Here is a 16,906-nt window from a genome sequence, read left to right as displayed (position 1 = left end):
CCACAGTTCTTCAAAGCATAAGCACAGTCCACCCAGGCACAGGTTATTGATGTGGTTGCCTCCTAAACTAGGCGCTTCTGAAAATAAGCATCATATGTGCTTCTAAAATGGAACCCAGAGGCCTCCATTATTCTTGGCTCACTCATATACACCATGTATGTACCAAACACGACAGAATCAATCAATCAACCAATCAATCTCTCTCTCTCTCTCTCTCTAGTGAGCCAGCAGGCGTCCTCCCCAGACACACAGTCTGGGGAGGAGTCTGTTATAGAACTTTGCTCATCTCAGGAGACAGGCCTAAGGCTCTGCACACACATTCAAGTAGTTTGAGGCTAGGGTCAAAATATAAAATCCTGGATATCGAACAGTCGCAGCTGGGCAATCAGGGCAGGGGAACACGACTGTACACAATACAGGGGACACTCTGCTCCCAACAATCCATCAGAGTTCTCACTCCATTCTTTACTAAACAAATATGTATACTTAAATTACCAACTCAGAAGGTACCTTTGGGCTTTTTACCAATAGTGAAAAACCCATTTCCACAGCATTATAAAAATGAATGAAGCCCTCTTCTTGTTTTACAACTTTAAAAAAAAATAAAAAAAATATGAGTTAACTAAGTTTTGGTCCTGCATCATGAAACATGATCATATAAATTTGGCAAAGGGAAAACTAGTGGATTAGTACTGGGATAATGGAGGCTCGTAGAGCACAACATACACAGTAGAAGTATGGCAGAAACCCCTGATCCATGGACAACACGAGTTAAAGGCATTCTACCATTCTAGTTTTTTTCACGTCATTAATATCACTGTTACATTTTGTGAGTTTTAAAGCCAACGTATCACTCTTAAGAGGAAGCTGACTGGATATGGAAGGAGCTCAGTTTATCCATACCTAAGGAAAACGGAAACGTTAAAAACACACAGGAATACTTAATGGCAATGTTAAATGCGTCCTTTTTGAAAAATAAATCAAAGCAATAGTCTAATAAAGTTTTTGAACACAAATATATTATTGGTCTTTCCCCAGGCTCTTTCCAAGAAAAAAACATTTCCACATTTGCCTTTTTATTTACTTCCATCAGTGTTCCATTCGCTCTGTCTATGGGGGCCCATTTGATGGTTTTCCTTTAGGCATTTGCATAAAAATATTCCCAGCAGCATAGGCGGGCCAGAGAATTAATTCTGATAATATGTAGCTGTGAGACCTCAACTGCAGGGCAGTGCTTCTGAAAAAAGTGTCCCACTTGGTCAAACACTTTCAACCTAGGCATAGTTCAAATATGGCTCCAGTGTTCAGAAGCCCATCATTTAGCGCCGAAAAAAGGACATTTTAGCAGGTCTGATCAGAGGTGTAGGTACAGGGTTGGGGGGTGGGGGGTGGGGGTATGGGGTGTGCATCTCCCAAATAAATGCATTCTTGGGTTGAGAGTTGGGTCTGGGGGGCCTGAGTAGGGTATCCCATGTCTTTGTTGGTTTTTCTCTCATCTTCCTCATTTCACTAAGAGGTTTTAACTTCCTACATTGTTTAAACAGGAACCTAGACAGAGGCCCCGTTAATGCAAATCAATATTGACCCTGTTCCTCAAATGAACAGTCCATTCTAAACCTTGGTCATCTAATCCCTCCACCTTGTGGCACACTGTTTTTAGTTGGGAAATTTCAGATTCACACCTTCCGTGTATCACAGACTAAGCTACGCCCCTGGCTCTTATCAAAAAAACATTTTTAAACCGTGGTCTCCATTGAGGACTGCTCGGTATTGCTTGTTGAACTGAAGATACAACAAGAATATTCCTTTTCATGTGCAAATACTCTTCATATGTAGCTATTCACAGACTTGCACTACGCTTAAGGTTGCCTAATGATGGCCCTTAGATTCTACCAAGAATTGAAATGAAGATCACATATGGTTAGTTTGTAATTATTAATTTGAATAACTTTTTTATAGTGTAGGTGTATATCTGATGTAAATTGTAGTAGGAACAACGCTGGAGCCTCTTCACAGTAAGTAGAGGATTTATTCTTAGAGCACAGACAAAGAGTACACCTCACCAGCTGACCAGACACCAACTGACAAGTCTGGAATGCAGCTTGGCTCACAGAGAAGCATTTAGAACATTACAAGTATTCTGGAAGGGCAAAGAGTAAAGGACACAAAGGAAGGGCTAGATACAACTACCATGTTGAAAGAAAAACACATTTACAACACATCTTCTCCCTTTAGAATAAAAACAAAACACAAAAATGGAGATTATAAGCGTGAAGCATTAACATAAATAATCATTCAAATAGACAGGAGGTCTACGAGATCTCGAACTTCTGACCTCACAGGATACAGAGACATTACGAGAAACATCATTTTGAACAGAAGGAACATTACAGTGATCCAACTGCTCCTGCACACCAGTACGATCAAAAGCATCACCACCACCTTCCCCCCTACGACATCTTACAACTGGGGATGGAGTAACCTCCTCTGGGGTAGATAACATGTAACCACCGTTGGACAGAGAACCGTGAACCATCTGAGTGATATCACTTGAAGCTGCAGATTTGCGATACAATGCCACTCTACGAAGATTCCACTTTTCATCATTATCCAAGACCACATATTGAGGAAAAACTTGTTTAACTAAATATGGACCTCTGAATTTAGAAAGTCCCTTAGTCACTCTCCCCGGTTTGACCTTGACAAAATCACCCGAAGAAATTGAGTAAGAGGTACCGGCATGAGGCTCTGGATGAACACCCTTGACCACACAACTTTTAATCCACGAGGGTGCAAGCTTAGTACCAGACGTCTGCCTCGCATGAGCTCAAACAGAGACTTACCATCTTGTTGGTGGGCAGTGGTCCGATATGCCCACACCATCTCCTGTACTACCTCATTGGAAAAACCTCCAGAACAACAAGTCATTTGTATAATCACTTTAACGACTGTTAGCTCTCTCACACACGCCATTCCCCTGGGGATTATAATGAGAAGTGCGATGGTGGGTCACACCACAACTAGAAAAAAACATACGCATTTTATTGGATGTAAGTTGTGTGCCATTATCTGTAATGAGTACAGAGGGAAAATCTTCATCATGAAATAAGTCTTTGAGGAATAGTATGGTACAATCAGTGGTGATCTCTTTAACAAATTTGACAGTATGCCACTTAGAAAACATATCAAACACAACAATCGCAAAGCGATGAGTAACAGGCAATTCATCCATAGGTCCGATGAAATCAAGGCACACACTATGCCACGGTTGGTTTGTAGTGACAATGTGACCCATCGCTGAACCAGAAGCGATCTTAAGTCTTTTTTCACCATCTCTAGAAGCAGAACAATTTTCAACCCAGGATGCTACTTGTGCGTCCATGGCTGGCCACTAAAAATCTGCTTTAAGCCTGCACTGAGTGAGTGTCTGCCCTAGGTGTCTTTCATGAGCAAGCTTTAACAATTTCGGCCTCAAACTGAATGGTGGAATGTATCTGTCACCTCTCATAAGAATACTCTCACCTTACACCGAAAGCTCATCTATAACTTTAAGAAAAGGGCGGACAGGAGGTTGAACACAGCTCTCACGCCTGGTACCCAATTTGATAAGATCCATGACCTTGATGAGGACTATGTCTTTCTCCGTAGCAACACACCATTCGTCCTTGGTAAATGTACCATCACTCAGAGCCAAGACATCTTGGATAAAGGCTACAGCCCCTTCCTCTTGAACATCAGAAAAATCACTTTTTAAATCACTACTCTTTACAGAAAGCCTAGAAAGACAGTCAGCCTATACACTGCGCCAACCTTGTATATACGAAATGTCATACTGATATTCCTGAAGCCTAGAAGCAAGTCTCGCTAATCTAGGAGAACCTTTACCAGCACCACCTGGAGATAAAACCATAACTAAAGGTTTGTGATCTGTCTTGAGTTGGAACTTGGTACCCCACAAGTATGTCCTAAAATATTGTACTCTCCAAGCAGCAGCTAGAGCCTCTTTTTCGATGACCGAATAGTTTTGTTCAGAAAGTGAAAGAAAGCGAGAGGCAAAGGCGATGGTTTTCTCTCCTTCAGAATGTTTCTGTAAGAGTACCGCAACCAATCGAGTACCACTCGCATCCACCATCAATACAGATGTGCGCCTGATGTCAAAGGGAGCCAGAACCTTAGCTTCACACAATTCTTTCTTAATGGCAGTGAAACAATTAGTATAAGTTTCATTCCATGCAAATTTCACTCCTTTTTTAAGCAAAAGTCTCAAAGTTAATGTTTTATCTGAGAAGTTCTTCACGAATTTAGAGTAGAACTCTATGAGACCCATGAATGAACAGAGCTGATCCTTATCAGAAGGACACGAGGCTGACTGTATGGCCTCGAAGAGATTTTTCTTTGGATTAACCCCTTTGGGCTGAAATCTCATAACCTAAATACTCTATGTGTTGAACAAGGAAAGAACATTTCTCTTTGCGTAGTGTCAAACCTGCTTCATCGATTCTAAGCAACATGGATATGAGTACTTGGTTGTGCTCCGAGATGGTGTCACCAAAGACAAGAATATCATCTTGGAAAAACACAGCCTTTAATTCCCTTAAAAATCTCTGTTACCATACGCTGAAAAACGCTGGCAGCAGAGATCAGCCCAAAAGGAAGCCTGGTGAATTGAAATGTACCCTCAGTAGTTATGAACGCGGTCAAATGTTTTGAATCATCATGAAGGCGGACCTGATGATAAGCGCTCTTCAAATCTAATTTCGTTAAGAACTTTGCACCTTTTGCAAGGTGGATACCAACTCCCCAATATTTGGAAGAGGAAAGGTGTCTGCCACAACATTTTTATTGAGGGATCTTAAGTCCACACAAACTCTTATTTTGCCATCCGCCTTTTGCGTGATAACAACCGGAGACATCCATGTGGAGGCTTCCACAGGCTCAATAACACCTCCCTGTAACATTTCATTGATTACAGTTTTAACTTCCTCTCTGACTGCAAGAGGAACCCTTCTCACCTTGTGTTGAACCGGGATAACACCATTCTTTAACTGGATCTTATGTACATACCCCTTCAATTCACCCAACTCATCCCTAAAAACTCTGCCTGCATCATGTAGAATGTCGTTGAGTGTATGATCATCCACAACCATAACTTGGTTAGGTGCCCTAGGATTGACTATAATGTGCAAGTCGTATTGGTGGATCCACCCAAGGATAGGTGGCCCATCAACCGAGACATAAACTTTCCCATTGGTGGACCTATCCATAAAAGAGATGTCCGACTCAAAGTATCCTAATAACTCTATATTTTCACGCTGGTAACCTGTAGGGGAAATATCACTATCCTTAAGTGACATATTACCCCACTCCTCCTTGAACATGGACTCTGGGATTATGGTGTATCTTGAGCCAGTATCCACCAAAAGATTTACTACATGACCATCAATAGTAAACTCAGCTTTCGGTCTCCTCTCATTGCAAGTAATGATGTCAGGATCATCAACCACCAAGATTTTATCCCTGTCTCTTTTAATTTCAATGGCACCATCTTCTATGACCGCTACCTTGGACCGAACTTTGTTTCTACATATTCTTGAAAAATGACCCAACTTCTAACACTTGAGGCATTCTTGGTTGTCTGCAAAACAAAATTTTGCATCAGAGGTATGTGCATTACTGCCAATTCTCGAACAAAACCTAATAGGAGATTTGACAAAGTTACTCTTCTTTTGAAAACTTTTCCCTTTAGCCTTTACAAGGGCTACAGCTTCATCATCTCCAGGTTGACACTCATACATGAGCTTCTCAGACACTTCAGAGATTTAGTGCTGTGAACTACATTTCTGCAATTCCTTCATACACCTTTCTGATTTTTCAACTACCTTAGCCAAGTCTATGGCTAATTTTAAAGAAGGATTTTTAGCCGCCCACAGCCTCTCCTGTATCTTTCTATTATTACACTGAACGATGAGCTTATCGCAGATCAACTCATCTGCCAATGAACCAAAATTGCATCTTACTGAAAGTTCACGTAATCGTGCAACAAAATCATCGATGGATTCCTCGTTGCGTTGTTTGTGATTGTAAAACTTATATCTGTTCATGACCAAGTTTTCTTCTTTGGAAAACCTCACTTCAAGTCTAGCAACAGCTTCTTTGTACTCATCAGGTGTAGACTGCCCACTGGATTGTAATGCTTGGGGAAGATACTGGAATACATGTTGACCTTCCTTGCCCAAGGCACTGAATAATAGTGCTTTTTTACACTTGGCGGAAAAGTCTTGTCCATCAAAGGCATCTAGATATTTGTCAAACATGACTATCCAATCTTTCCACGAAATTGAAGGTGTACCTGGTTCGCTGAGAAATTGTGGAGGTAGAGTTACTGCCACTTGCTGAGCCATAACTGTTCAGACATTGCACACAACTTTCTGAGAAATGTTTTATAAAACTTATTCAGAGTGTGCTTTACGTAAAGAAGAACATTCAAAACACTGTGGAGAAATGTTCACTGTAACAAAATAGCATGGAAAGCACGTGCTTTAATGTTAGGTACAAGAAATGTAGCTACCAGGACACAAGTGCCATCCAGTGGACATGCAGAAAAGGAGAGGTGAGCGTATCACCGTGTGACAGTAACGCTCAAACTTGCAGATTCAAATTGGAGAGCGTAACGCTGTAACTTATTATGAGGGATAAAATGGTGAGCGTATCATCGTGAAACTGACACACTAACTTTCATCAATAAATTGGTGAGCGTATCACCGTTAATGATTACTTTTGTCGATCGCAGTAACCATGGTTACTCTGCTGGGCACAACACTGGTGTATCCTTCATCCGTGATGATAATTTTCCTCTGATCCAAAATGGCCGGTTCACATTGCGGGGTGACGTCAACGCGTTACCCGACTGCGTGATGCATTGTAGAGACGTACCATGCCTTGGACGCGCTGAAACCAGGTGAATCTGCTGCCTAGCAACGTTTGGCGCATTGTAGGTTGATGCGCTGGGTTGGATACGCTGCTCCCTAGCAACATTAGACACGTTGAGGAGTGGCACATGCAGGGTGGAGAGCGTGGGGTGACTCGCGGTAAGACGGATGACATCAGAGTTGCCCCCAGGGCCTCACAATTTCTTCAGAAATTTCCTCGCAGGACGAGTCAATCAGGATCGCGGCTTCAAAGGATCAGCGGCCATGCTGTACACCGTGGATTCTTGTTGGGGAGGTGTCTCTTGTCTGGAACGATGGAAGAAAGTCTGCTCTGCCAAAGACTCAAAATCTTGTCCGGTCAGCACTGGAAATCGTCGCCAAATTGATGTAAATTGTAGTAGGAACCATGCTGGAGCCTCTTCGCGGTAAGTAGAGGATTTATTCTTAGAGCACAGACAAATCGTACACCTCACCAGCTGACCAGACACCAACTGACAAGTCTGGAATGCAGCTTGGCTCACAGAGAAGCATTTAGAACATTACAAGAATTGTGGAAGGGCAAAGAGGAAAGGACACAAAGGAAGGGCTAGATATAACTACTATGTTGAAAGAAGAACACATTTACAACAATATCCATACATCGAAACAATACACTTTTTATTTTCTGAAACATATGCAGAAGTTCTGAATAGTTATCTGAAAGAAAAAGCTGCATCAAATACCAAAGACTGTGAGCCTATTTCCATTCCAGTGAGATTCTGCTTTACTGCACAAAACCTCATTAAATGGACCCTATGTAAAAGGCAAGTTTGGAATGGGTCCACGTTTTATTTCTAGATTTGTGGGAATCCTTACAGGAGATGGGATGTCCTATCCCTAAATCACAAGGCTATTTTTTTACAAAAGTACATAAAAGTAAGAAAAGGAGACCTCATGGATCAAACTGCTCTCTAAGTTATCTATAATGCATAGAGAAAAAACGACTTCTAAAATGAGCCCTCAACTACGCACATGAGTCACCAGCTCATATCTATAGACTATGCCTCCTATAAATATGCGCAAGAAGAACAATTGATGGACAGAATGCTGAACAATGTCAAAAATTAACCCTCAGTAAAGAGATCTAAGCTTAAAACATTTTTTTGCTCACCACGCCATTCTAGTTTCGACAAAGCCATGGCAGTTCAGGCTGGACTGTTCCCATGGGAAATAGGGTCAAGACTGATTTGCATATGGCTGGGTCCAAACTGGCGTAGCATGCAAAAAAACGATGGATTAAACCAGATCAGTGACTGGGGGTGAATGTTTGTTCAGTATTACTTCCATCATTTGTTCTTTTTGCGCCTATAAATATGTGACACAGCAACACACAGCCGAGGAATAATTGTTGAACTTAACAGTCAATAAACATTCTAATTCGATTCCCTTTCAGGTTGGGGGGGGCATTCGGCTCAAGGCCTAAAATCGTCAGTGAGATATGGGAGAGTCTGGGGCACTCACCACATCCTGCAAGGGGGGTGCATCATTTTGCAGTACAACACATTTAGCTTCCTCACCTTTTGAATCTGTCCAGGAGTCTTTCCAGACTGGAGCTGAAAGTTTTCCTGCAATAATTTCTGCATGCTGGCACGTGGCCCCAAAGACTTCCTTGGCATCTACATCCCACAGCCACATACAGGTGCCGCTCCTGCATGCTTACATCAGATTAGTAATTCCTCTTTCTCTGAATGAACTCTTTGATGCCGATCTTTAGCTCTGCACTCACCTTTTTTGGGTGCTTTTCCTAAATAAGCAAAAGTCTTTTCTAAATGGGCAGGGAAGTCTCCCTCTCAAAGTCTCAATCTTGGAAACAGAGGTCAGTTACGGATCCACATGGCGTCTGCCTTTGATGCCTTGGTTCCAAACATGACTAAGGGTTGTGACAAATGTTCCCTGATGCATATGAAGGGAGCACAAATCCATGCTCTATGGTGCCAAAAAAAAGAAGCAAGACCAGTCCGGACTGCAGTTCCAGACTCCTTCCCCCTCCCAGTCTCACTCGCTGTGCTCGGGTAAGTCCAAGATGAAGATGGGAGTCAAGTCTAGATGCAAGCATAAGAAAACCAAGTAGGAGTCAACTCTACTCCACCTCTGCCACCCACCCCCAGTGTCTGCACTCAAAAGCTCTGACTCCAGCAGCATCAACCGACTTCTTTGACAAAATTGTGGCACTGGAGTTAATGCACCCAGAATTTCCCAAGGCATAGTCAAATCCACAGCAGATTGAAGCCTTTTAGGAAGGGAATGCTGCAGTTATTCCTACAAGTATTTAATCATCTATAAACAATAAATGCAACATAATCTTAATACCACCGTGTCACTCAGCACCCACATGAATATACTTGGCTATATTAACTTGGTGGGTGGTTGAGGTTGGTAGGCAAAATGTACATGTGGAGCCTAACTAAAATGGCCATCGTTAACCACTGTCACATCCTGCGGGTTCCCAGATCTGGACAATGTCACATAGAGATGTGAATGAACAGATAGCTTTTAAAAAAGCACGCACATACAGGTCTGCTGATTAATATGTCCCCTGCTTATAATTTTAAAAGACAGGGTGCTGGAGCTATATGTCGATATCAATAGAGAGTATGGGAAAATTCATTTGTACTGCATAACTCAAACCATATCATACAGAGAAAATTGTATCGTACAACTCATATGACAATCCATATGGGCAAATGCCCACAGTTGAAACTAAGGCAAATTTGTTGACTGAAATTTTGCAGCCCAGGCCATTAACTACAGAGCACTTACTACCTTTCAGTGATGCCCTGACTAAGACCCTTACGGCTACCTGGTCCACACCATGCTCAGCTTTGCCTGTGAGGAACCCAATTCCTCGACACCACAGGCCTGCTCCTGGGCACTCATCCTTTCTAACACAATACTCCACTCCAGAAAGTCTTGCATTTCAGCTTTCTACAAGCAAGCAGAACCCTAATGCTTTCACAACTGCTCCTTCAAGAAGAGAAAATAAGAAGACTGATGCTCTGGGCGAATTCGTTTTTTATTCTGCCAGTTTTTCCCGGAGTTAACTAAATGTTTGTCTCTTGGGCTGCTACACACATGCACTTTGTGATATGTCGAGCAAGCTCTCCTTAATCACTTTAGGGTTTTCTTTGTGTAAAAAGTAGAAAAAAGGAAAGATGAGGCCAAATACGTCTTTAGGCAGCCTGGAAACTACAGATTTTGACAGTCTTGTCATGGACCCCAGTATAGTTGTCACATGACATGCTTGCATGCGGGCCAATGGGTTTTCCAGAACAACCAGGCATCTTTGATGGATAGGCCCCTAGAGGCAGACTCTTCAGAGAGAAGGCAAATTTGGAGAGCTAGAAAGCTTTCAAGAAGCCAGCCTATGGCCCGGTCCCTGGGATTATTTTCTTCAGTTTGTTCCACCAACAATACAAGACATTCAATGGGATATTCAAAGGTTTGTCTACCGACAGAGGAAACATTTGACAGTTTTGTCATTGCCCACCATAGGGTTTTCTATCAATGAGCCAAAATCCCATCCTGGATAAAGGATTCCCTTTATAGGAACCCTCCTGGACACTGAGGCACTGAAGGCTTTTCTTCCTCCACAGTGAGAGGGTACATTCATACTAACATCCTAATGTTTCAAGTTCGAAACTTGGTTTCAGCCCAGAAATTGTGAGGCTTCTTGGTCTCCTCTTGCATACAGCTTGTACCTCATGCCTATTGAAATAGTCAGGCGCTACAGTGGAATATTCGCCTTCAAAGTGCCGAGCATCAGAATGCCTCTCAGACATCATCTACATATCAGAGGTCGCAGCCCGAAACCTTCACTGGTGGATAATGGAGGCCAGCCTAATATGCGGCAAACGGTTCTGACTGCCCTAGCTCTTGGTAGTGATGATTGCATATTCTCTTGGTCGGGGAGGTCACCTGGACAGTGTGGAGATTAGAGGCCTCTGGTCTCCGGTGTACAACTGTCACCAACTCAATCATCAAGAGCTGTGCACTATACAACTCAGCATCAAGGTTTTACTGTCTTCCATCAAAGGCTGGTCAGTCCTGGTTCGAAGAACAGAACGATTTACATGTGGTACTGCTACAGTAGCGTCTAAGGAGCCCTGCGCCATGTGTCTAGAGGCTATGAGGCTGAGGTGGTTGCAATAGTCCAGCCTGGACAGTATGAACGTTCTCACCACCGCTTTCTGGAGCTCTCGAGGAATGAAAGGAAGCATCTTTCTGGTGGTTTTGATCAAAAAGAAGCAGAAGGAGGTGATTGCATTAATTTGCCCCTCAAAGGATAGTTTAGACTCAAAAAAAGACTCCAAGGTTTTTCACCTTATTGGCAGGAGTGGGGGTTTCACCCGCCCATTTCCTGTGGCCACCATTTTGGTCCCCAGAAAGAGGTATCATTTCCAAAAAGAAACATCTTGGGTTTTCCTGCATTCAGTTTGAGGCAGTTTTGGGCCATCCAGTGCCCAACCTTGCACAGGCATTCTTGAAATCTTAAAGCGGTGTCTATTTGGTCTCCAGGAAAAGATGTCACGATTTGTGTGTCATCGGCATATGACACTGTTTTGAAGCCAAATGATTTTATGAGCAAGCAGATGGAGGTAACATATGAGTTGAAAAGTGTTGGGCTCAATGAGGAGCCCTGTGGCACTCCACAGGGCAGGGTGAACCAAGATGAGCTATGACAGTCGAGCTCCACCTGCTGTTCTCCGTCAGAAAGAAACGATTTTAGAAGGGCCAGAGCCTTGCCCATGAATCCCATTGAGAAAAGGGTGACTAACAAGCTGGTTTTGGTCAACCGTGTCGAAAGCCGCTGAGAGGTCCACCTCTCCGATTTCTTCAGACACATTTATCAGGGCCAACTCGGTGCCATATTGACTTCTAAAGCCATACTGCGTACCATCCAGTAGCTTGTTGTCCTCCAAGAACTTGGTGAGTTCTGTATTCATGACCTTCACAACGATCTTAGTGGCAGACTCTTTAATAGAACTTGACCAGTGTTTCCCAAACTGTAGATCGCAACCCACTGGTAAGTTGCCAGACGATATTGGTGGGTTGCAAAAGTCCACGCAATATATAAAGCTGCCTTGAAATTGGGTATTATGTTGTCCCATTCGCGTTTCAAAGGCAGAGGTCAAATGTCAGGCTAAGTCTTCTGCTTCTTATGTTTTTTAACACAGGGACTGGTGTCTACAAACTCCTCTCACTTTGCAGTCAGAGAAAGAAAAGTAAAAAGAATTATGTGACAATCTTGCTGGAATACAGTGTGAGAAAGGAAAGGCCGCATGGTTTAATTTTTTGTAACACACAACAAAATGTAAATACCTGTATGAACTATGCACATTCAGCAGTTAGAAAACCAAAAATGAAGCACGTTGTTTTGATTATGAAGTGTGATGGAAACAAAGATTTTAATAGGGTCAGAACACATCAAGACTATTTACTTGGTGATGCACAAGCAATAAATATTAACTGAAACCTGATTTACATGCATTATCATTTGTGTGAAATAAAATGTAATCAATAAAACTTTGTCTGTACAAATTTAGTAAGTATTTCAATGAAACATTTGAGGACTGTAAATGCTCATTTACAGTTTGACCTCATTTTATCCCCGACTTACTTGAAGTGAGACCACCATTTAATACTGGAATCCCATATCTTTGAAATTACCCCCCACACCCATGTTTATAACGTTTTGAAGACCTCTAAATACATTTTACTACAAAACTCTAGATTACAGAATATAAACCAGTCTCTGTGCTTAAATTGTGACTACATTATCAGTATTTGCCCTCATTTTACACATCCAAGGTATGCAATACCCGTGGAATGACAAAAACAGCAGAAAAGGAAGGGTACTTCAGGTAATCAATAAAGAAGTGCAGTTTACTCAATACCTACTATAAGAGGACAGAAGAAAGCCCGTGTTCACCTTCTTTGTGTCACTAAAGTTTGGTTCAATTTCATTTCCCTTTGGATCAAATTTTCGACGATGGATTCTACTAGGTCTTATGTACAGAACATACCACCGTTCCTGTTGAGATTTCAAAAGGTCAAAGATTTAGAAAGAAGAAAAACAACCAATTTACACAGACAATTTCATACAGTACAACCCGTACAGAATGATCATTCACATCGATAGCAACCTAGGAGAAAAAACAACTAATTTTCTAACAGAAACTAGATTTACTTGAAGAATACAGAGCACACAGGTTAGACCTATTAAACTACTACAGAATTAGTAGCACCCTGTTCACTCACCTTCTTGTTGTTAATGTCTGTAATGGCATGGCGGGAAAAGTCCACTAATTCTCCTTCGAGAATCACACCAGGACCACTGCAAGATAGAGAGAAAACATTATTAGCTAACCCATTAGATGTACCTCTTGGCTCCCATTTGTTGCGAGCATGCTCCACAAAATTGCACCATATTCATTCCCTTAACTAGCTGAACTAATCTACACATCACAATGAAATCACCTTCTCTGAAAAGCACCATCACACTCCTAAAATGTTTTGAAACTGTTGACATTAACAGAAGTTCACTCGCAATTGACAGTCAATAGATGATCACTGCAGAGGTAACAATGATAGTATGATCCAATACAAATGACAGGTGAGTCAATACGGAAAAGTCCCAACATATATACTGTACATTTGGAATAGTTAATAATTCATACAGAAAAAAAAGGAGTTAAGATGAAGGTTTGACACGCTTTGAAGAACGAAGTCAAGTTGACAACAAAACGATGTCTAAAAGAGGAATAGAAATTAACAAAAATGTGTGCTGCATCCCTAGACTATTGAGAATGTCAGGCACTGCTGCTCCCCTGCAACATCTGCTTTGACAATGTCATACTCACTACACAAGAAAGTAGTGGCAACATTTATTTTTCCAGTCTCATGACTCTGATACATTTCATGGGACTTTAAATGGCTTCCAACTAGAATCTATAAGGAAAACAAAGACCAAATCAATCAGCGGGGCTGGTATAGCGCAGCTCGTCACCACGAGGGGTCTCCAGGCGCTGTGAGGTGTGAGGGAGCCTCAGTCAGAGAGAGGTGGAGGTCAAAGAGCCAGGCCTTGAGCTACTTCCTGAATTTATTCAAAGAGGGGGGAGGTGCACAGGTGGAAGGTGAGGTTGTTCCAGGACTTGGCTGCGAGGTAGGACAAGGAGAAGCCCCCGCATCGGCTGTGACTGATGCGTCAGACGTGGGCTAAGACAAGGCTGGAGAAGCTGAGTTCTCTGGTTGGTGGACAGTCAGGCTGTTGTTGATGTAGGTGGGTCCGGTATTGTGGAGGGCTTTGTAGGCGTGTGTGAGAAGCTTGAAGAGGCATCTTTCCTGAACACTAAGCCAGTGGAGGGCCCTGAGGTGAGGGGTGATGCTGGGTCTTCTGGGAAGGTCGAAAACGAGTCTCGACAAATAATTCTGAATGGTTTGGAGGCAGTTGAGTTATTTGGTGGTTTTGGCATAGAAAGCGTTGCAGTCGTTGAGTCAGCTGGAGATGAGGTCCTGGGTTACTGTCTTCCTGGTTGAGATGGGGATCCAGCAGAAGATCTTGCGAAACATGGTGAGTGTATGAAGGCAGGCAGCGGAGACGGCATTGAGCTGTTGTATCATGGTGAGATGGGAGTCGAGGATGATTCAGAGGTTGCGTGCGTGATTCAACGGGGTGGGTGATAGGCCAAGAGCAGAGGGCCACCAGGTGTCGTCACAAGTTGAGGCTTGATTCCGAAGATGATTACCTGAGTCTTGCCGAGATGAGTCTCGGACAGTTGGTTTTCATACAAGGGGAGATGTTGGTCAAGGTGGTTTGGAAGTTGTATCTTGTGGTGTATGGGTCTTCTGAGAAAGAAAGGACGAGCTGGGTGTCCTCAGCGTAGGTGACTATGTTGACTCTGTGGGTATGGACGATGTTGGCCACAGGTGTCATGTAGATGTTGAACAGCATGAGGCTGAGGGAGGAGCCCTGGGGAACACCACATATGATGTCTTTGGGTGCGGGGAGAAAGGGTGGAAGGTGGATGCTCTAAATTCGTCCAGAGCGGAAGGAGGTGATCAGTCGAGAGCCTTGCCTTGTATGCCTATATGGTGGAGTCCGGTGAGGAGGGTGTGGTGAGAGACTGTGTCGAAGGCTGCCGAGAGGTCATTGAAGAGGAGGGTGGCCGAGCCACCTTGGTCGAGAAGGCTTCGGATGTCGTACATGGCTGCGATCAGGGCGGTCTCGGTGCTGTGGTTTGGTCTGAAACCTGACACGGAGGGGCTAAGTAGATTGTTCTCTTTGAGGAAGTTCATGAGGTGGAGGTTGATGTCTTCTACAAGACTTTGGCGGGGAAAAGGAAGAGCGAGATGGGTCGGCAATTTTGGAGTTCCTTGGGGTTGGCTGAGGGTTTCTTCAGGAGGGGTTTGACTTCGGCATAATTCCAGGCATCAGGCACGGTGGTGATGGTGGTGTTGAGGAGTCCTGCAAGGGAGCGCCTGATGGCTTCACTTCCTAAGCTGTAGATGTGGTGAGGGCAGGAGTCCGAGAGGTATCAGGTGTGGATGGAGCTCATGATTGGGATGGTGTCTTCCGGTGAGAGATGTTTTCATTCGGCGATTTAGTAGAGGGTGGAGTTGCTTGGGGTGCGGAGGTGGTAGAGGTCGGTAGGTTGGGGGTTGAAGTAGCTGTATATGTCGTCGATCTTGTGGTGAAATAAGTCTGCTAGTGTGTCACAGAGGGCTTGGGAAGGGTGGATGGTGTTCTTGTGGCAGAGGGGCAGGCGAACTCTCGGACAATGTTGAAGAAATCCTTGGTGTGGTAGGTATTTGCTTCTAAGTGGATGGTGAGCGCTTCTTTCTTGGTTTCCTTGAGCCAGTGATGGTAGCTATTGAGGACGGTGTTGAAGGAGTTGCAGTTTGCGGGGGTCTTATCGGAGCACCACAGTCTTTCGAGCATCTTGAACTGGTGTTTGAGGGTCAGAAGTTTGGGGGTGAACGAACTGGCTTGTTTGGTGGTTCTTCTGATGGGAGTGTTCTTCTGAAGGGCAATGGTGTCAGCCGCTAAGGTGATCCACTTGGATAAATTCTGGATGTTGAGTTCGAGAGAATCCATAGAGTGAGGTCTGGTTTCGTTCAAGGTGGTGGTCTAGAGGGGTTTGGTGACTTTGCTCCAGTTGCATCTGGGAAAAGCAGGGTGTCTCGTGGGGGCTTCAAGTGGGCCGTCGATGGAGAAGTGAACAATGCTGTAGTCTGTCCAGGTCAGCTCGATGGTGTGGGAGAACTTTGCGCTGTTGTTGGTGGAGAAGATGGGGTCCAGGGTGTGTTCTGTGCTGTGTGTGGGGGCAGTGACCAGTTAATGCTCATGTTTTTGAGAAGCGAGGTGGTGTTGGAGTCGGCAGGGTCTTTGAGGTGGATGTTGAGGTCACCCAGGAATATGTAGTGATTGGAGTCTATCGCTAGTGGAGCAATGAAGTCCGGGATGGTGTTGAAGAGGTTGGCGTGCTTGCAGAGGGACCAAACATCGAGTAGAGCGCAGTGAAGCTGTGGTCTTTGGAGGGGTGTCCGAGGCAAGTTGGTGGTAGGGGGGTTCTGACATTGACTGAGGCGCAGCAGTGGTGGTAGTAGGTGAAGGGTCCTTTTGTGGAGTGAGGAGAGGCGATGTAGCATTTGTTTCGTGGCCTGGGCTCGAGATTCCAGATTTTGCTGGCAGAGAAGCGGGGCTGGCTGTGGGACCGTGGGTCCTGGCGCTGGGCACGGTCAAGGCGTGAACGGGCGCAGACTGGCTTGCCTTTAATGTGCCTTCATTGCCCCAGCGGCACGGCAGGAGGACGGCGCAAAGAACTGGAGCAAGCCCGTCAGGGGGGAATAGGGGTGGCGAGAGTCTGAACACAGACTGGGCGAAAGGGAAAACAACCAAGAAAGAGCAAAATAAAAACAATAGAATACCAAAACAATGA

The 16,906-nt window shown here is 43.9% G+C and overlaps 1 protein-coding gene across 4 annotated transcripts in view; it reads right to left on the bottom strand.

Annotated features, from left to right (window-relative positions):
* Window positions 1–16,906, bottom strand: part of ARPIN (actin related protein 2/3 complex inhibitor) — a 132,730-nt gene that overhangs the window by 75,243 nt on the left and 40,581 nt on the right. For all 4 annotated transcript variants that reach the window (XM_085644412.1, XM_085644413.1, XM_085644411.1 and 1 more), the window contains exons 2-3: window positions 13,227–13,302; window positions 12,867–12,999 (exon numbers count right to left, since the gene is read on the bottom strand). In XM_085644412.1, coding sequence (XP_085500538.1) covers window positions 12,867–12,999; window positions 13,227–13,302 — 209 coding nt within the window. The remainder of the gene's footprint in view (window positions 1–12,866; window positions 13,000–13,226; window positions 13,303–16,906) is intronic.

This window comes from Triturus cristatus, chromosome 3_1, assembly GCF_964204655.1.
Source record: "Triturus cristatus chromosome 3_1, aTriCri1.1, whole genome shotgun sequence".
NCBI classification, from domain to species: Eukaryota; Metazoa; Chordata; class Amphibia; order Caudata; family Salamandridae; genus Triturus; species Triturus cristatus.
Note: the sequence above shows the minus strand (reverse complement) of the source record. Positions and strands in the feature narration are given on the sequence as shown.